Consider the following 22,543-nt stretch of genomic DNA (forward strand, 5'->3'; position numbering starts at 1 on the left):
ATGGCATATTGGTAATAAAAACACTATAAACAGGTCCAAGCCATAAATATACACATATATTTATGGCAATTTTTTATTACTCCAGCCATCATTATTGATTTGCAATATAAAGGACTTGTAATATCAAATTAAAAAAACACAACGAGTATGAGTTGGCAGTTCAAACTATACATGGTAACAGCTTGCAGTATTAAGTTACTTACCAATGCAGGGCTTCACATGCTGAAAACATGCCTTTGTCAAATCTCCTAGCAAGGCAAAAGAACTCTGTCGTACCTCAGGCATTTTATCCTAGGAGAAAAGAAATAAGCTTTTGTTTTTATTTAGAAACTAAAAAGTAATAAGGCAAGAGAATGAGATTATTTATCTCACCTGCATACACTGGTACATCAGTGTCAGGATATTGCTCCGAGCCACTAGTTGTTCAATGTTGCCTCCAAGTCCTTCAGCTAAACCACTAAGTAAATCAAGAGCCACAATCATGAAGTCTTTATCTGGAGCTTCATACTGGTCTGGCTGAGCATTATGCAACTAAGAAAAGACATAATCAATATTTAAGATTTAAGTATGCAACATTACAGTGTATAATTTTCATTACTTCTATTCCCCAAACCAGCAAATTGATCAAAGAATTTTATAATCAATCAGGGAGTTTAAATTCCACTGAAGCTACATTTTCTAATGCTATGAAAACTGGTAACAGAAAATACCATGGCTTGTGCAAGAGTCTTTTGTACCAGGTTCACACAGCGCTGGTAGACTGGTTCACAGTAGGGAAGGAAGCCAGATTGCAAGGCAGTGGCAACTGAAGACAGGCACTGAAATACAGGAGACACATTAAGTAAAATGTGTACCATTACATAGTATGTCAAAGATATTTGCTGCATTAATTCTGCTTAAAAGGGCAAATTTTGAAAGATAAAATAAGCTCATATATTCACAGATTAAGAAACTTAACAACAATGTGGGGACATCATCATAATGTTTGAACACACAAGACCATAGGAACTCTCCACTGATTCTTTGCAGTCTAATCCTACAACTCTTTCAGAAACACATTCTTACGTGACAGAAAGCTAATTCCTAGAAAATCCTCAGAACCACCATGTTATGGTGCAATTATATCTCGTCTTGTCAAAAGAAGATCTTCATGAAACGAATGGGGTTTATTCCTAATTATATGGATGCAGAATTAGAAAGCTTCAATTCCCCTATTAAAAGCTGACATCATAAGGAAGAAAATTTATAAAATGATGATTTATAAAGATCAAAGAACTATTTCTAACAACAGCAGCAATTACCTCTAATAAAGGGAAAAGATCTTTATCTTCATCCTTTAACATGTTCCATTTTTGGATTAATGGAGGCATAAGCATCTGGATGAATTCCTGTAGACAATGAAAATTACACAGAATGTATGCTCTACAAAACTTTATTTAGTTTTTTTTTAGTATTTATGTAGATTCCCTTGATTGACCACAGTTGAGTGCCCATTCCCCAACAATATTCTTAGCAATTTAGACTCTAGAGATCTTCTCCCACACTCCCAAATTAACACATATTTGACAGTCACTTGTTGACCCTGGGCACCAACGTTATGTTTACAAAATGGTCCTATTCCAGGAATGACTGGAATAGGAATCAGCAGGAATCACTGGTTCCTGTCTTGCTGACTTTGTTCCTGTATTTATGATAAAATAATGGAAATACTATCATGGAAGCATTTGAATAATTATAAGGAAAACATCTAGGCATGGTTTTTAAAGCTTTAGCTATGTAGTATTTTATTCATGAAGTTTCAAGTAATATTTTATAATGTTTCTTAAGTCAAATATAAAGCAAAAAATGGAATATTCATAAATAATAAAGTAAATAACTTGGGCAAGAAATCTCCAAAAAATACTTATCCAGAATGAATGCTTGATAAAGTGAATAAAAAGTCAAGTTTTTTTGTAGAATTAAGAGATACAATTTATTTATTTATAAAATTTATAGAACCCCCTCTTATCTCAAGGTAACTCTGGGCAATACTTACTGGTTTATTTAGATGATGGCCTACAGAATCTGCCAAAGTTCCTATGGCATCATAAAGAATGAGCAGATTCTTATGTTGGTATTTACTAAATGCAAATACCAAAGTATCAAGTATATAAGCAAGATGAGGAACAAGCTCTGTACAAGCCTCCTCTTCTAGAGTAGCAAAGGCACTAAAAAGCAAAAGGCAAAAGATTAGTCTACAGGATGAAGGAATGTATTTCTCCCTCTTAAATAAAATAATAAATCCTTTAAAAATTATTAATTTATATGGAATCAAAGGTTCTAATCGACATGAGGAATTATTATAAGATTTCTATTGAATATATTCTTATTGTTAATAGCTAGAATAGAACTTATTTATCTAACACTTAATCCTTGTATATATTTAACAAAAATAAAATTTGTAATTTCCTTAGAAAACAAATACAATGTAGCTGTTAAAAGCAAATATAATTATAGTAGAATGACTTAAAATGGCTTTTCTGGTCAACTAGAAAGGAGCTACTCAACAAAAATAAATAAAATAATACTGTAGACTTCAGTATGTACTCTGAGAGCCATGGCTAATATTTCTACACTGTGACGTACCTGCAGGCAGCTTCTTGTACTCTCTTGTTACTATCAAGGATACGCTTTAGCAATTCAGTCATTAATGGCTTCAAGTATGTGTCTGGGGGTTGACTGACTACCCAATGTGCATAGCGACTAAGAGTCCAGCAAGTAATGGAGCGCACAAGAGCCTTTTTATCAGAGAGGCACTGAATAAGGTGAGGGATGAGCTCGGGAAGATATGGAATCATGCCCTGCATACAACCTGTTAGAATAAGAAATGAAATAGGAAATAAATAAATAGTTTAACAATCTATTTGCCCACAATTTTCAAAGGAATAATTGCCCTGCAATTATCATGTTGGGATTGTTCCATAGTTAAGTTTGTTATGTAGTAAGAATTGAAATGCTATTTTTGTTCCAACATTTTCAAGTGTGCCATGCAGCCTTCAATACTGGAAATACAGCACAACTATTTCTGACAAAAAGACCCAAGCCCCTACTGTGATCTCAGATGAATCACATAATATCTTTTCTAATTGTGCCTATAGATTTTCTTCCTGAATTTTCTAGACAATATGAAGTAAAAATATATGCCAAATGATATTCTATCATAGCCATAATTTTTATAGAGAAAAATATAGAGGACTGTTGAAGGGAGGGAGGGAGGGAGGGAGGAAGGAAGATACACAGCTAAGCAGTTATTAAGCAAATTCTGCTTCCCCCATTGATTTTATCTATCAGAACCCTACTGGGAAGTTTGAAATGGTAATCACATGATCCTGCAATTGTTGCCTGTTGCCAAGCACATTAATTTTGATCAAGTTACCATGGGAATGCTGAAATGGTTATAAGCAGAAGAACCAGTTGTATATAACTTTTTTTCAGTGCCATTGTAACTTCAAATGATTGTTAAATAAATGGTTGCAAGAACTGCCAGCTTACTCTCTTGTAATCCCTTTCTCTCCAATGAATATAAATATAAACATTAATTCTCTTCTTGCTAATTATCCAAGCACCGGGATAAGCATTCCAAAGGGCAATAACAATTTGGGTTCAAGGTTAGACATTCTTATACCCAATATGTCTTCCATTTTTCTAAAATGGCAGACCAACAATTCCAATATGAAATTAAAAATCAAGAGAGACAAATTTAATAAGATGCCTGAACAGATGATGGTACAATTGTTTATAGTAAATGAAGCCCATATTGATTCACATAATAAAAATGCAAGAAATTCATACTTAAAAGCTTGTTTTAAACTTTCAATTCAATCATATCCAATGCCTCTTCGGCATCCAACAAGCCTACCAATGCTGATTTAAATTATTCTAAATGTATATCCAGAATGTCAGTTAGTAATCTAAATAGAGACGGCTGGGGAATCAAAGATAATTGTCTGTAATCTGCATACCAAAGAAGGGGTCACTGTCCACGTTTTTGCATCATCAGTTATAAAAAAAGCTGGGTATCAGAGCTTGCACAGATTTGTAAATTCTAATTTTAGTTTAGGAACAAAACTAGCTGGGTAATCTTAGGCTAGTCATTTTCTCTCAGCCCTAGGAAAAGAGCAATGGCAAACCACTTCTGAAAAAACCTTGCTAAGAAAACTGAAGGGACTTGTACGAGAAACAGACATGATTGAACAGAAGAAAAAAATGTATTAATCCATATTAATCCATTACGCACAATTATATTTATTGATATCTACAACAAAGGATCAAGATGCTGCAAAATAACCTAGTTGAAAACAATTCTGATGTGGAACTGGGAAAAAAACCAAAATTGCTTCTTCTATTTTTTGGGATTTTTTCCACCTTCTAGACTTTAGAATTTATATATTACTTAGAGAAGTGATTTTTTTCCTGCTAGATTAAACTAAAGGTGGGGACTCATTTGACTAAGGTAGGTGTTTCTTACAAAAGGGGGCCATGGAGAACTATATTATTAAAGGGGCCTTCCTTATCAGGAAGAGTTGGCAATAAGCACTTACTCTTACACATTACCTTGCACATTCACTCACATCTAAACAGACATGCATGTATTAGTTCAACCATCACAAAGAACTTGCTTTCTTGTCTTTTGTGCATTTCAACTGGCAGAAAACAAAAGTAGCCAAACTGCAGAGAAGAGCCACATGGACCCAAGTACATTTGATTGTCCATCTCCAACGCTTAATTGTTTTCACATAAGGTATCTGGTAGGGAGGCATTGGGGCATGCGCGCAGGGGAGTGTAATTTAAAACAGAAGAAATTTCATATGCCTAAAAAGTTCTATGTTGGTACAATGAGTCTATTTAACTTCTATCCATCCACAATAACTTTTTCAAATTTGTTTCCAGATAGATTTAGGATTATCTCTCTAGTATCTCACTAAAGTGTAATTAAATAATATATAATACACAAATTGAAGCCATCACATCACTTATTCTTGCATGTCTCATTCTCATATTTCTTGCAGCAGGAATATGTTCTATTTAGATTTATGTTCACCATGTTTAGATTTATCATAGTTTCTTACTCACTATGAACAGTAACAAAATACAACATGAATCTCAAACATCATTTACCTTCAGCAATTGCTCCTAGAACAAGGATGCCTGATTCTTTCACCACCCATTCTGGATGAAAAAGCAATTCTTTTAGAAGGGGCAAAATATGTGGCAGCAGGTCATCACGGAATACATTGGCAAGAACATCAAGGGCAGCCGCTGAACATTTCCCTAAAGAAATGTAATATATACATATTTTGGTATGGTCTATTATGCTTTCAAAACCTCCCTCCACTTTATTTTGCAATATTACCAATAGCATGCTATTCGTTGAAAATTATGAAGAAATTGTAACAAAGAATAAAATACAAAGGACTTAAAATTATCCTACCATACTAAACATTGTATGAGGAGGCCTGTTAGTCTATGCTGGAAAAACATTCAAAAGGAGCATGGTAGCCCATTTTCAGATTGCCATATTTTATTAAATGGCAAGAAAGAAGGCACACGAGCATATGCCTTTTAAATATTGTAGTTGGGAAAAGTGCTTCAGATTTTTTTGTTAGATAAATTTAAACCCTTATATCTTTGCAATCAATATTTTATTTATTTATCGATCAGGTATCTTTCTCACTGACATAAATCTGGGCAGTATACAATGCAACCAAGAATTACAACCCTGTAATCCCTTAATTTGGGGTAGAGTTGGGGCATTAACATGAAATAAAAATAAGATCATGGCACCCAAATCTCATATACAATGCAACCATGTAACATATCTAACTTCTGAACAATTGTTAAACTAAGCTTAATATGATATACAGATATATTCACACGTTTTACATTATTTCAGCTGGAAAAGTAGCGTACTTAAATTCCAGTCAGAAATAGTGTCATCATCATCAAGGTCATCGTCCTCATCTTCCTCATCTTCAATACCATCTTCTTCATGCTGCTGAGCTACTGTTCGTGAACGGTGAAACCGAGGCCTTATATCTTGTTCACTGTCTGGAATTGCTTCATCTTCCTCAACATCTCCCTATTATCAAAACCAAAGAACAAAATGAGAGAGAGAGAGAGATGTTTCAACAATACTTTGGTCCTTTCTATGCTATATCAATGGTTTTTTTAAAAAAATTATATGCTCAGTTAAAACACCAAATATATGTTTAAATTTGCAATGATTAAGAAGTAGAAAATAGCAAATAACTTACCAAAATATGTTACTAAAAAACCACTAAGAATTATTAATAATACATTTCTACACATAAAGTTATAGGCTAGTGATGGCGAACCTTTTAGAGACCGAGTGCCCAAACTGCAACCCAAAACCCATTTATGCATCGTCGGGTGCCGGGTGGGTGTGGCCATTGGCTGGGTGTAGCCCATTGGGTGGGCATGGCTGCAGTAGTAACGGCAGACTGGATGGGACTAAAAAGCTCAATCAATCAATTCCAACTTTGCAAGATCTTTTTTTCCCCGCAAGAAATTGAAATTGACTGATTGATTGAACCTTTTTTTTTTTTTTGCACACGGCGGCGGAGGCTTAAAGCGAAAAGGTTTTATAAAACCCAGCTGAAGAGAGGGCTCTGAGTGCCGCCTCTGGCACCCGTGCCATAGGTTTGCCATCACTGTTATAGGCAAAAATTTGGACAATCTGGTCAGATAATATACTTCTGATAATCCCTAAATGAATCAAAATTGGCACAACCTCTACATAGTATATATATTTTATTTTATATTTATAAGTAACTAAAAAAAATAAGTATGCAATCAAATTGTTAGATATTGTGTTTCACTTTGTATCACACAGAAGCTACTTAGGGAGTCAACGAATCATGTATTTTGATCAGAAGTTATTAACTTCTACGTACAATAGTATCTCTTCAGAATCAAGTTTCTTTGGGTATATTGGTGCTAATTTCAAAGAAAATGGATATACTGAAACATATCACATTTTACTCGATGTACAGAAATAAAAAAAATCATGGGTATCAGAGGCAAAGTATAGTTATTCCTACCTTCAGCAGAATGATATCTATTTCTGAATATTTCATACCATTTACAAGGACAGGTATCAACCTACATAGAAAAAAATTAAGTTATGGAATATCAATTCCTAAAGTCGTATAAGCAGGAGTTCACATTCTTTAAAATTTTCAAATACCATTCAAACTCACGTAAATTATTTAAGAGAAAATGCTGACATAATGTCTGCTCACTTTAATAGTCAAAAATTTGAGCCTGGATTTCTAAAAGACATGGTTTTTTTTAAATCAAATTAAAATTAGCATGTATTAAAAATCATGAACTATAAAATTTTGAATATTCCACAGGATGCCATTTCAGGATATTAAAGCGTTTCTTTGATTATACATATGCACAGATACACATACATACGTATCACAGCCAAATGGACTATACCATTTGATTGAGCAATAGCAATCATAGTCATTTAGCACCATATTGCAGGCCCCGTATTTGCTTCTAATTAGTTGATAGGTGTAATTCAAAGTGCTAGTTTTAATTTATATATTCATGTAAAGCGTGGCTATCAGTTGTTTTCAGGACAATTTCTTTCAAATGTAATCTTTCTAATATGCTTCTTGCTGGATAAATTATTAATAAATCTACCATTTTAGAAAAGTGAGGGAGAACAAAGGTGCAGCAACAGGGATTTTCAGTGATGGCCCCCATCACTGGGGCCATCTTTCAGATATTCATCCAATGGTTTTCCAATAACTAATAAAGATGAAATTGTCCTGGAGAACTTTCAGGGAAAGAAGGAAATTGATACTTTGGCTTGATTGTATTTACTGTTATGTTTGATTGAGACTTTATTTATACTGTTAACCACCAGGAATCACACATTTGCTAAATAAATAGTAAAAGAAAATTTGACTCCCTCACAAATATGGCTTCTTTCCAACAAAAGAAACAATTACACTAAGTTTATACAACACAATTTTTTTTAAACAAACGAGAGTTAAGTGGTCTGCAGTTGTGTTATATAACATGGGAAAAGCATGAAGTGTTTTCATGGAGAAACAGACATTCCCTTGATTGTGCCACATGAAAGTTCTCACTGATATTACTAGCTTTTACACAACTTTCATAAAAATTATTTTAGCATGCAAAACTATGTATCAAGTTACTATGTGTCCATGGGTACATAGGTACAATTACCATCTTAATTTAAACGTTCCAAATAATGACTATACAGGATTCATGAAACATGTTTAAAAGTTTTTAAAGACATAATGAGATAAACATGCACATACATTTCAAATAAGCTAATATAATATTAAGGGGGAAATAAACTTACTTAGTAAGATGCCGATACAATACATCTTTACAAATTGGCTGTTCAGCCAAAGTCAACCAGAATTCACAAGCCTCCAAAGCCACATTTTCATCTTGGTCCTGAGTTCTTTGCAGCATGTACTACATATTATGGTAAGAAAGTAAAAAGAAACAGAAACTCCATTTGAAAATACGATGTAACTAAAACCCTTTCATATAACATTCTATTATCATATGGGTAATTTGGAAAAATGGGTGTTTAATATATGAATAAGTATAGATCACATATTCTCTATATTCTGGCTACTTAAAGATCAGCTCTCCTTTTGCCTTATACAAATTTATCCTAGTAGAATAATATTTTGGCATCCAATCTCCCATTTCTAAACATTTAATCAAATTTTTATTTTCGGAATTCTGCCAATTCTCCTAGAAACAGGAATCATCATTGTTTGTTGTTTTCCTAGACTCCATCATTGTATTACTGAATAATCAAATACCGCATGTGCCCTAAACTGTATTGGTAAAATATTTATTATATTACAAACTGATTTTCTCGACTGCCTGCTATTATTATATTATTAAATTTGAAAAGTGGAATGTTTTGTGCTGGTTCACATATAGATCAGAATTTGTTCCCCTAGTTTTCCACTTTTTAAACTCAAGTAGAGTTTGTCCAATTTCCAACTAAGGAAAAAAAACACATATTGAAATGTAAATAGACTTCTGTTTGTATTTCAATTTAGCAAGTTAGGAAAGTTTACCTTAAACACACAAATTAAATGAATTTCTCATCAACCGTAATATAAAGCAGCCATCTATTTTCAAAATGTTGTCACTAATAATTGGAAACATAATTGCTGTGGCTATAGAAATGACTGCTAATGACTGCACACTGTAAACTATGGCTTAGCTCATACCAAGGTTTTTATTCTGCAATCTAGTATGTTAAAAAATAAAGCATGAGACAATGTGCAGGCAATATTTAAATCTGTGTATTCACATTAACAACTTGTAATGTTTTATATTAAAGTAGTCCTTAGGCTATGACCACTTTTTCATTAACAGCACAAAGTTATGATGGGGGACTTATAGCCCAATCAAGGGGGACTTATGGCCCAATCATCAGAATTCCATTGTCACAACATCCCTGTAGCTACATACTTGTGATCCAGGCACTTGATGCCCAGCTCAATTAAGCTGAAGAACAATGGAAAGTCTGCAGTTAAACGTATTCCAGAACACCAGACAAAGCAATATGAAAAGAAAGCTATGTATAATTGCTTATCACTTTAAAAGCAATTCCCCATAATTTATAAACTTTTAGAACAACCAAATAATACGTATATTTCTGAAGTAAGATATACAGATGACCTTGAAACCCCTCGACTTCGTCCCTATATAATAAATCTTAGTCTGTCGTCGTCTTACTTTTTTTTATATCACTCTCTAAGTGTAGTCTGAATCGAACTTTTAAGATTATGTGTTACGCTTTGTCACGACTTACAAGTTCTATTTTACAGACAGGTGTCAGACATCATATCTTATCATTCCTAAACAACCTTTAAAACACCAAGCATGCTCAATGGTAAATTGTAAATAAATGTATAAATGTCTTTGAGTTACGACCATAATGGAGCCATTAGTCTTAAATAATGACTGACCCGATTTTGCAACCTTTTTTGCAATGGACCTTAAGCAAATCAACAATTTGCTATGGACCGGTTTTGCCGAAAACAGGAAGTAAATTCCCGTTTGTAGCAAATCTGTTGTAAAACATGGGCACATAACCACGGGATGCTGCATATGGCTGTAAATGCAGGCCAGCTGCCAAACACCCAAAGTGCGTCAGGTGATTGCAGGGGGGGGGGGGCTGGCCATTGTAACTTCAACTCTAGGTCATGAGTACCTCCAGCGAGATCTGTTGTTATTTTGCATAGTCACTAAGCTATCACTTATCAGTAGATTACCTATATGCATAAGAATTGGTTTTTATTGCAACTGATATAGCATCTAATTGAAATTGATTCTCTGTGAGTTTGCATTCCCATTCTGTAGAAAAACTTTGTCTTATTCTTAGATGTTTGAGAAGTATAGGATCATGTTCTGCATTGAATTTGGCAAGTAGATTTTGGGACCAGAATGTAAAAGAATATCTGCCTCAGAAAATGAGTTCAGTAGGGGAACTCTGTTGTCATCTTTTATTGCTATTCTTGGATTCCAGGATGAACCTTTTTGATGCAGAAACTGTATAAACTTTACTATTTTAGAATCATCTGAAGTAATGACATAAGTCTTCCAATGTTTTCTTTTTTCATTTTCCAGAAAGAGATGAGCTTTGGAGATAGTTCCTATTCTGTATTTTCATTCTATATAATTATTGGGAGAGACTGAAAATAAAGAGGATCTGATGTCCTTATAACAATATTCTCTTTTTCTATTTCTTTTTTTGGGGTTGTTTTGTTTTGTCTTTACTGCTTTTATTTTCACTGTTCTTTTTTTCTGCTGATATGAAAATTCTCTTTTTCCACAAAATACAACAAATTAGTTTTTTACATGCATTTTTTTCAGAGATCATACTTAGGGTTCTTCCAATAGGAAACAATATTTATTAAATGGACAGTATAAACCTGAAGCTGTATCTTTAACAAGAAACTAATTTTCACATAATATATTTCTTTCTTTTTAAAAATTTGTTTGCCACTCATCTCGCCAGGGTAGGGACAAGATTAAAATGTTTTGTTAGGGTATACAAAATTATCTGCAAATATTTGGAACAAATTATATAAATACTGCATTTTAAGAAAGTATTGGTTAAGGATTTTAAAGAATATGGCATATACTTCTAATGAACTTATGATGAATTTTAGTTAACAAAATATATTTACTAGATATCTCAGAGAATGTCTGAAGCAGTCAACTTCAATATACTGGAAGAAAATGATGGACATTTAACGCTATGGGATGTTTCACTATCATCCTATTTTGGTTTCTTAAATCTTATTTCCATATTTGTTAATATGGTTTTGGTAAGAAAAAGATGTGAATGTGATTTTGAATGATGTAGTAGAACAAACCAGTAGGAAGAATTACAGGTTATAAGCAAACAAGAGTATTCTTTCATAATGGAAAGGGCAGACTGGATTTATAATATTAAATTAGTAATATATTACTGTCTGCTTATGAACTGGCTTTGTGATCAACACTGTGTTTGAAAAATGACTGATTTTACATTCTTTTTTGTATACTTTTGTTCTGTATACTAAAGTAATACACACAGATACATGCATGCACTCTTAAGAGAAAATAGATCAACAGGCAATGCAAGCAGGACATTAAGAAATAATTCTGAATTACAGATTTGATTTTCAAACATTTTTATATATTTAATAATGGAAAAGTTGCATCTGCCAAAAACCCCTAATTCAAAGAATGTATCATCTTAATACTTTAAAAAAAAATACATGCAAAGTGTTACCTCAACAATACTAATCATATGAGGAAGTAAACGGTCCATTCTAACTTCCAGCAGCATTACCAGAGCCCGACAAACATTTTTACGTACTTCAGGCTCCTCATCCCCAGCCAATGCAAACAGATTCTGTTAAAGGGGAATCCAAAAAACAAGAACAGAAGTGTTAGATAGATAGATAGATAGATAGATAGATAGATAGATAGATAGATAGATAGATAGATAGATAGATAGATAGATAGATAGATAGATAGACAGACAGACAGACAGACAGACAGACAGACAGACAGACAGACACAGACAGACAGATAGGTAGATAGACAGATGTAGATCACTATGAATTAATATTCACATTATCAACATGATTCTTTCAGTAGTCTACATTATTTGAAAGCAAAAAATGATGGACCTAAGAGCTTTCTAGACCTCACTGTTCTGGAACAATATTCATGCTTTTAATTCAACAATGCAGACATTTGTATTGCATTATAAATGTAACAAAAGCTAAACCATGGATAAAACTTTCTCAGCTTAGATACTTTTAGTAGACAAGACAGAACTGTTTTAGTTTGTACAGGACGTTCTGTCTCTTCTAATGCTCAACATCATTCAGATCAGTTAATTACAAATAAAAATGGTTGCTATGTACTGCAGATACATTTATTTACAAGCAAACAGGTATACCAATCAATCCTGCCAGGGCAGAGAATAGGGAGTTTAAAAGTAGACAAAGTACCCTCATCAACCAGACACCAGCATAGCTGGAAGTCAGACAAATAGAGAACTACTTAGACCATTTGTTTGGCTAGACATTAATAAAAAGTCAGAAAAGTTGGGCCCTGGAAATGTCTGAAAAAGCAACTCAATTATTAACTGAAATAAAATTCTCAATTTTTATAGTTACTGGCTGGGGCTTTTAAAGTAGTTTTTTGTAAATGTTGTCATATTTTATCAAGGAAAAAAAAGAAATATTACTGTCCACTTGCTCTCTCTTCAATCCAAATGGGATTAGTTTGAAGCAATGGAAAATGGCATTCGGAAAAAGAGGAATACATCATAATTATCCACAAGAGGTACACTCAGATATGAATCGCTCACCTCAATAAATCCATCAATGTGCATCATAAGGGCTTGAGTTCTACTGATGATAAACTGATTGACACAAGCAACTGCATGGGACCTATAAACATAATATTAAAAAAACTATACATTACTATAAAAAGTCAAACAAATACATTTGCCACTACTTAGAATTAAACTCAACATCAATCTCTTTGCAAAGGGAAAAATAACTTGCTATTTAATACTTTGAATAAAGCATGTGGGTACATTGCATATCTGGAACAGCTTCAGAAATGTTAAAAACATTCTGTATCAGCTATATAGGAAGTCCTCACTCAATGATCATTTGTTCAGTGACCAAACTTATGGTGGCACTGAATGAGGGAGTTACAACCAGTCCCTGAGGTTACGACCATTGCAGCAACCTGTGGCCATGTGATCAAAATTTGGGCACTTGGCAGCCTGCCTGCACTTACAACTGCACGTTTCCTTAAACTTCCCCACCCCTCTACCTTCTTGCTCCATCTATGCTCTTTTGGTACCCTGCACTCCATGCTACCCTAGCTGACCTTCGCAGTCTTCTTGCTCCTATTGTTGACAAGCATGCCTGGTCTGGTCTGGCCCTTCACAAGGCAGCTGCTGCTTCACAAAGGGCCAGGGCAAGAGGTGGGTTGGGGCTGCAGCTCTGCACTACTTTGCTGGGACAGGCTGGGGCTTCCTGAGTCGGCTGCATACCTCACCATGCTAGTGGGCTGGGCTAAGGCGGATGAGGCTTCCAGGGATGGCTGGAATTCATGCTTTGTACATGGATTTTTTGCAGCCCCAGAGCTACAGTGAGCCAAGAAGTCTGAGATGCAGAATGGCAAACAGAGCCACAGCCATGAAATTCTGGCGTTGCTTGCTGCCCTATAAGGCAGAGTGCAGGGCAGTCAAAAATGCATAGGTGGGGGAAATAGGCAGTTGAGGGGATTGGAAGGAGAGGCAATCCTTATCTTGGAAAAAAACTGCAGCTCAGGGGTTGATAGGAACTAAGCCTGGAATGGCTTGGATTTGGGTACTGACTGATGGAATTCAACTAACAACAGAAATGAAAACTCCTAGAATTGTGGTTAAGTGATGCGATCATGTGATGTCACGCGTTATGAGTGCATCTCTTATTTCTGTATTAAATTTATATGCTTAACAATGGAAATACAAAGTCTAATTACTGTTGTAACTCAAGGACTACTTGTAGTTTTATAGCCATACTGTTATTAGGAGAGCACCTCTATGATATTAGACTTACTTAGTAGAAGAAATTCTGGTTGGATACCTTCCTTTTTATTAAGTATTTATTGATCTCTAAGGGCTAGTAAAATGATAAATGCTGTCATCTAAAATTCAAGCTATTATTGATTGATAATATCCAGAATGCAAAATCTAGTCACCTTTCAGATAAATAGTTCAATATCACACGTCACAAGAATAACTTGTGGCACATGAATTGTCTAAGTCTAAGACAAAAATGAAATGACCTTTCCAATTCAGAAAAAAGTTAAGTCAATAGAAAGGGCCTTTTTCACAATGTGTCGAGATCTGAAAAGTAAAAGCAAAGAATTAAATTCAAGGCCCAAAACCTGGAATAAGTCAGATTATGCAAAGAAAGTAACTCTGCTATGAAAAATGTATAGGTTACTATTGGGTTTATGGATGCAATTCAAAGTGCTGATTGCTATCTAAAAAGCTCTGCATGACACAGGGCATGGATATTTCAAAGATCACCAATTGTCTCTGCCCATTTGGTAAGATCCAATTGGGTAGGCCTTCAAATCCCATCTATTAACAATGTCATCTAATGGAGCACACGAGGATGCTTTTTCTGTTGTGGAGACTGCCCTTTTTCTGCCGGTTTGCCTTCAAAAGAGTCTTGAAGACCCTGCTCACACCACAGGCCTCTCAGCCCACTATTTGGTTTGCTTGGCCTTGCCATTTCTTCTTGTGCTTTAATTGATTCCTATTATTTTTTCAACCTTTGTAAACTACCCAGAGTTGTGTATAAATGGATGACCGTAGAAACTAAAATAAATAAATTTCAACAGTGCACTCATGTTAATTATATTTAAAACTGAAAATTCTGTAAACAAACTTTTCAAATAATTGATAGAGAACTTTATTTCTTACCTTATTTTTGGACTGCTATGTTTGAAGAATTGTAGAAACTTAGGGATCATGATATTAAGGGGACGATCTAAAGCATCACTGTCTAAGATTTCAGCTGAATCTTCACAGATCTTCTGAAGAGCTCCAAATGCACCCTATGAGATAATTTTTTGTCTTTTTTTGATATTTATATAATAACATCAGACTCATTTATTTTAAAAAATTACCTCATCTCACTGCAGGTTGAATTCCAAATACAGCTGACATCTTATTTACTTAAAAGATCTGTACGCCTATCCCTCTTAGAACAGTATTCTGAACAGCTCAAAACAACAATAAAATCAAAAACTATAAAACCTATAAAACCAAAAGGAAAAGGCACTTAGCCATCTTACTTGGATGCCTCCAACAAAACCATCCACAGGCTCCCATCCTACCTGACCTCAGTCCTTGGGAAGAACAAGCTTTTTTCAGACTTCCAAAAGACTAAAAGGGTGAGGACTACCAGACCCCCAGCAGAAGGATGATCCACAGAGCAGGGAAAAGACAGAAAAGCCATGCTAGGTCCCATTAGATGGCAACATTTAAGTGAAGGAGCTGAAGAACACCCACCCTATCAGACAGGGTGAGGCCAACAGACACTCTCAGGGAAGAGCAGTCTCACAAATAACCTGGCCTCGTATCATATAGGGCAGGGGTCCCCAATCCTCAGGCCGCAGCCCACTACCAGGCCTTGAGCCTTTTGGAACCAGGCCGCGGAAGTGGTGGAGCTGGGCATGCACAAACTTGCCCACCACTCATGAGAAACAATCCCATCTCCCTGCGCCAGTCTGCAAAGCCAGAAAGGTTGAGGGAACTCTGATATAGTGCTTTAAAGTGATAAGCAGCTCCTGAAAAGAAATTGGGAGCCAGTAAAGCTTGTGCTACATTAACATAATATGGGTAAACTGAGAGGTGGCCAACAGTGTATATGCCATCATATGCTGAACCAATGTAACTTTCAAAATATGTTGCATTTACCCAACAACTTATAAAAAAAATACTGTTTTCTTTTCATAAAATACTATCAGAAAGATCAAATATGACATTTTTCAATGTAAAGGAAGAAAAGATAAAAAGGAATGAAGTAGGAATTTGTTTCTAATCCAGTTGCTAGCTGAGTGAGTCTTTATTTTTACAACAATATGCTTGCTTTAGTTAATCAGCTAAGATTTCTCCTAATTGCAGAAAATGACCAGGAAAAGGCAACATTTTCCAGTTATAAAAGGATGAAACAATATACTTTCTTTAGCATAGATTTTATGATATTTTACAATAATGTAATGGTATTATTAGGAAAAGTTTTCCTTTATATATTTTGTATCTGCTTATAATATTATATTGTATTTTTATAAGCCAGTCATTATCTATAAGTTTATAATATTAGATTTTAAGTTTCAACCCTAACTTTAAATCCTTTAGTATTATAATTTTGTGGAGATTTTTATGACTTTGGGGAGCTTTTTTTCTTCTTGTTTTGAAGCCTCTTTGGTACTGGAACACAGCACTAGGCCCTAATCTAGCTGTGCTCTTCTTGCTAAGACACCTTATTTCCTTCAAAAAGAATTGTAGAAAGTTAAGCAAAAATTAAAAAATAGCTTAATAATATACAGAAAACTATGACCATTTGGGGAGAAGCTGCCTATGATTTAATTCCCATCATACGAGGGCAATTCGGAAATAAACCTCTGTTTGGTTATCAATGATAAACACTCGCAGATATAGAACTTTCATTATACATATTAGAAAACTACAACATTACTTTACTTTTCGACATAATCGCCATTCAAATTGAGACACCTGTCATAATGTCTTACAAGGTTTGGAATTCTTTAGTAGTAGTCGGTTGGCACCAAATCTGGGCTATTGGGGGGGGGGGTGATCAAAAACATCCCAAAGGAACTGCTTCAAAAGTTCTTGGGTGAGTCTAGCGGTGTGCAGGCGAGCATTATCGTGAACCAACCAAGTGGTGCCATAGAAAATCCCGCCAAATGTGAAGATTCCAAAGGAGTACTGCTAGTGAAGTTCACGATACCAACACCACAATGGAAGTCAGCATGCCCCAATGCTTGTTATGGATGGCTTGTCTGAGTTTTCGTAACGTTTCACAGTAGATTTCTGAACTGATGGTTGAATCACGCTCCATGAACTTCACTAACAGTACTCCTTTGGCCATGAGCGCCCATGTGACATTTGGGGGATGCTAGGGCCCACGCAATGCCATGATGCTAACACGAGTGGGGATGTGTGCGCTCGCAACGATAGCGGCGACACGATACCACAACGCTAGCACAAGTGGGTGGTGCGCTCGTGGCAATGCTAGCGCCTGCATGACAGTCACGGCATCGCTAGATGCCCAAAGGGGTATGAGCCCGCACACGTCTGTGCACTGGCCAGCCACTTACGGGGCCAAGAGCACACGGCCCAGTAATGGGTCACGGACCAGGTTGGGGACCTCTCGTTTACTTGATAAGGTTAGAAACTGGAAGACACTGAGTTCATGCCTCAGGCATGAAAGCTGGCCGTGTGACTTTGACCCAGTCATTCTTTCTCAGCCCAACCACCTCACAGTTCCATGTAGAAAAAAATAAAAGTAGTAAAAATAATAATTACCACATTGTTGACCTATTCCAAATAAAAAGGCTTTTTTAATTAGAAAAAGCAAACTCTCACCTCACAAGTATTGTAGTCTTCAGAATCAAGCAGGCTACAAAGCTTTGGTAAAAGTTCAGGCCAGTTCTGCAATTCTCCTTTTGAGGCAATGGTTGTAATCAAGATACCTTGAATTTTAAAACATTATTGATAATAAGTTGCTTTAATGTAACAATATAAAAAATTAATACATAAATAAGGATGGCCAACAGGAAAAATTTAAAAACATCTCTTTAAGGAACTAGATAAAGCATGTCTATGTTTGTAAAGATGTATATACACACATACATTTTAGACATAAATATGGACTGATATTCAAGCTGAGAGGAAAGCTAATCTGCAAAGAAATGCCCTTGTACTCTTCTCAGATTTCCTCAAGACATAAAACATTACCTTAACAGTAGACAAGTCGATGACATATGCAATTCTACTTATAGGGTTAGAATATGCACTTAAGGAAGCACTATTGGGAATGGGAAAATCTGCTCAATGGCTGAAGCTAAGAAGGCAGTTCTTTGGTGATCAACTTTCACACTTCAAATATATCAAGTCTCCAGTTCTACTATCGCTAATTGGCCACATCAATTGGAATTGATTTAATACAACAGCATCTGAATAGTCAACAGTTGCCTTTCTCATCTACTGATAAGCAGAGATGCTCTAATTCTATATTCTGGAGGTAGAAACCATTATGACAATGAAATAAGCATATAAAATAACTTCTGTTCGTGCAACAGGGATTTTCCTTATTGTTATTTCCCCATGCATATTCACATTTGCTCCAAAGTACCTCTCACTCTCCCCGAAGATTTGGGAATTTGTAGAATGTTTAGGAGGATCTGCTGACACAAATACGGGGGAATACTGTTTCTCATTTAGGATAAGAGTGGAGAACATTTTTTTCATATATTACAAACTAAACTTCCTTATTATCAATGAGACTGGAAGACACCAAGTTGAAATATAATAAAGGAAAAAAATAAGGATTTTGCATGAAAACCACAGCATGAATCCCAAAGTAGAACATTAACACTAATCTTTGAATCTATGTTTGTAACAAGTCCTTTCCTATGTTTTCATATTTTTTCAAGGCTTTTCTATGTTCAAATCATATTCCCTGAAGCAGAACAGTGATCCTGTGTCAAGTAAAGGTAAGGTATGTCAATTTTTTATACTGAAGCTATTTTAAAATTAAAAATATTCTTTCTGATAATATGCATGAGGAATTCATATTGTCATATTATCCTACACCCGAAGGACCTAAAATAATCATCCACACTTTCATCATGAAACAAATTAAAAGCAGAAGACTTGGAATACATTTATTAGAAATATTAAATAAACACATGATTATATATAATAGTATAACAGACATCTAAAATACTTATATCTGAACCAATCAATTACCCACACAATTTTTTCTGAAGAAAAGAAAAAGACCGAGTCCTTTAGGACACTACACTTAAAAATGTTTGTTACCAATTGTATTTTACCATTTGTTTATTTAGCATAAAGAAACAGAATATAAATAAATATTCACGACTCACCTACAGTGGCTCTGATTAGTGGAGAGGAATCACCAATATTGTTTAAGCACTCACTTTTAATGAAGTCAGTTACTCCATTAGGAAAGTTGTGAAAGTGAGCTTTGACATTATTCTTCAAAATAAGACCACTCAGTGATCTAGTTGGTTCATCTGTAATAAGTTTTAAAGAAGTCATTTAGGCTATATCTTCCATATACCTACTTGGGAGCAAGCACAACTCAAATCATAAAATGCTTGATTTCATGGTGTGTGTGTGTGTGTGTGTGTGTGTATATATTCATATTCGTAGATTTTCACGGGTACAGGTATGCAGGTCTTGGCGTATTTGGGTCTTTTCCCGTGTAAGATTGAGAATATCTTGGCGACGTTTCGACGAGGTCCCACTCGTCATCTTCAGGCTGGGGTCTTCGGTTTCGTGCTTGTGCGAACAAAGTGTGATCGGAGCTGCCATCTCTCTATAAATATTGGTGGGGGGGTGTGGAGTCCTGGCTTTGTTGCTGTAGGTGGGTTGGTTGGCTGTGTTGGAGTTATTGTTTGCGGATTGTTCGGCTGTTTCGTAACATCCTGAGTAGCTGAGGTGCTGGCTGTGTGCCCATTAGTCTTTTATGTTGTAACGACCTGGGTAATGGGCTGTGTGATGACATCCTGTGTTACATCAGGATGTTACAACACAGCCAACCACCCAGGATGTTGCAACACAGAACTCAGGATATCACTACACTAGATCTCAGGATGTCATCACACAGCCCATTACCCAGGTCGTTACAACACAAAAGACTAATGGGCACACAGCCAGCACCTCAGCTACTCAGGATGTTACGAAACAGCCGAACAATCTGCAAAAAATAACTCCACCACAGCCAACCAACCCACCTACAGCAACAAAGCCAGCACTCCACCAGCACTCCACACACCCCCACCAATATTTATAGAGAGACGCAGCTCCGATCACACTTTGTTCGCACAAGCACGAAGCCGAAGACCCCAGCCTGAAGATGACGAGTGGGACCTCGTCGAAACGTCGCCAAGATACTCCCAATCTTACACGGGAAAAGACTCAAATACGCCAAGACCTGCATATATATATATGCAGGTCTTGGCGTATTTGGGTCTTTTCCCGTGTAAGATTGGGAGTATCTTGGCGACGTTTCGACGAGGTCCCACATACGCATATATATACACATACGCACACACACACACACACAAATTTATTTATATATATGCACTATTTATTTATATATATGTAATATATATATATTACATATATGTATAAATTGCATATATATAAATAGTGTACATGTATATAGATGTAGATATATACTTGCATTATTTCATATTGCAATATAATATCAAATTGTATGACTCCATAAATACTGCTTGCCAATATCTCCAAAATTATGTTAATAGAGGAACCTGACAGGAAAACGTATAACCTCTAAGATTATTATATCAAACAAAGCAAGTTAGAAAATTTATTTTTAAAAAATAGAACATTTTCGTCTTGCAATGTACTTTCTGCTTTATCAAGGTATTCTGACAGCATTCATACTACCAAGCACATACAGTACATCCAGTTTTTCTGTGGCAGTTTTCACTAAAGAATAGATGTACTTTTACTACAGTATCACCTGAAAAATAATGCACTATTTAGAATTTGAGGTGCAGATAGCATTTCAAGGTTGAAATGGAGTCGTTCCACTCTTGTCAGGATTCTTCCAAATTATATTCCAACCTAAAGTTGAAGCTCCAAAAGTTTCCAGAATGGTTGTAACAGAATCAAGACTTCCAGTAAAGTCAAAAGAGCCATTTTAAGCTCCAATTCAAAATCAAGTTGTTATGCATAATGCTATACTGATTTTTTAAAAAATACAATTAAAATTCAATCTTCAGTCATATACAAAAAAAAATGCAATTGTTTCAATTTACCACTATCTTCAAATGGAATGAACTATTTTTTCACTGATTTGATTCATTTTTATTTTTATTACTGTTATCATTGTGTAAATTATTTCATACATACATTACACAAATTATATAAAATGACACAAATGACATTTTTATAATGGCATTATCAGGTTATATGAATTGTAGCATGCAGGTTCAATATCATTTAATGTACATAATCCAATTTAATGTATATGAAAATTATTATATATCTAATAAATTAATTAAACTGTAATTTTAGACAGCCTGAGCAAAATAGACTTAATTTGGAAAATGTTCAAGATTTGGACAGACTCAGGCTACAATAGTTAAATAATCCCTCCTCCTCCTCCTCCATCTTCATCATCATCATCTAAAACCACATCCATTAGAATTTATTTTCTTGTATAACAGAAACAATATGGTTTTGGAATACATCCAAGGTTTTAGAATACTTGAGTATATATTATATGTTGAATAAGGAGATACATAAGCGAAAGATTAATTTTTGAAGAAAGTAGAGCATAATTCACCCTATTCGGTATTAAATTACAGTGGAATAGACAACCCAAAATAGGCATGAAATAGTCAATTGACAATGATAATTTATGTATAAACCAATTTCAGAACATAAAATGTTTGGCATACCATTTTAAAGATATTGTGGTCATGTTAAAGTATATTTTAGCTCAATTTTAACAACTATTAGAATTTATGCTGGTACTGTTCAATACATTTATGATATTATTCAAAACAGATTTATTTGAAAAGAAATTTCATTTATTTCTGAGCAATTGTTCTAGTTCACAGAATAAAGAAAAAATATTCTAGTGGAATCTAGTCTGGTGAACTAAACAACCAATGAAGTCTTGATGAATAAAATATCCAGAAACCTTTGAAATTCTGACCCAATTTATCTAGCTATGTAATTACTGGATACAATTAACATAAAACTCACCTTCAGTTTTTAGCTTTGTAAGAACAAATATCAGGTAGTTGTTGAAGTCTGGATACTGATTGAGTTGTTCCAGTTTCTAAAGTTTTGTTAAAGGCATTTCATGTAAGATACGAAACAACTGCAAAATTATATTAAACATGAGTGAAACTAAATTATTTTTTCAAAATATCACTACTGGAAATTCAACAATCTAATTGATCCCAAAACTTAGTAACACTAGAAATGGCAGAGTTCCAAGCAGAACACAGAAAGGATTCTACATTTTCTTTTTCCTATGAAGATTTATCTTTATAATTAGTAATAGCAATAGCACCTAACACTTATGTACCGCTCCACAGTTCTTTACAGTACCCTATGAGCAGTTTAGAA

At 34.9% G+C, this 22,543-nt stretch overlaps 1 protein-coding gene across 1 annotated transcript in view; it reads right to left on the reverse strand.

Moving 5' to 3' along the window:
- TNPO1 (transportin 1) overlaps positions 1-22,250 on the reverse strand; it is a gene marked incomplete at its 5' end in the record, with an annotated part of 33,628 nt that extends 11,378 nt beyond the window's left edge. The window contains 16 exons of the mRNA XM_015819432.1: positions 204-291; positions 373-531; positions 711-818; positions 1,302-1,388; positions 2,036-2,207; positions 2,626-2,851; positions 5,158-5,310; positions 5,950-6,118; positions 7,101-7,161; positions 8,405-8,523; positions 11,861-11,983; positions 12,953-13,034; positions 15,077-15,210; positions 17,768-17,874; positions 19,294-19,443; positions 22,175-22,250. Of these exons, the coding sequence (XP_015674918.1) occupies positions 204-291; positions 373-531; positions 711-818; positions 1,302-1,388; positions 2,036-2,207; positions 2,626-2,851; positions 5,158-5,310; positions 5,950-6,118; positions 7,101-7,161; positions 8,405-8,523; positions 11,861-11,983; positions 12,953-13,034; positions 15,077-15,210; positions 17,768-17,874; positions 19,294-19,443; positions 22,175-22,250 (2,014 nt within the window). The remainder of the gene's footprint in view (positions 1-203; positions 292-372; positions 532-710; positions 819-1,301; positions 1,389-2,035; positions 2,208-2,625; positions 2,852-5,157; positions 5,311-5,949; positions 6,119-7,100; positions 7,162-8,404; positions 8,524-11,860; positions 11,984-12,952; positions 13,035-15,076; positions 15,211-17,767; positions 17,875-19,293; positions 19,444-22,174) is intronic.
- Between the last annotated feature and the right edge of the window lie 293 nt (positions 22,251-22,543).

Source organism: Protobothrops mucrosquamatus, unplaced genomic scaffold, assembly GCF_001527695.2.
Source record: "Protobothrops mucrosquamatus isolate PMUCROS unplaced genomic scaffold, P.Mucros_1.0 scaffold919, whole genome shotgun sequence".
NCBI lineage: Eukaryota > Metazoa > Chordata > Lepidosauria > Squamata > Viperidae > Protobothrops > Protobothrops mucrosquamatus.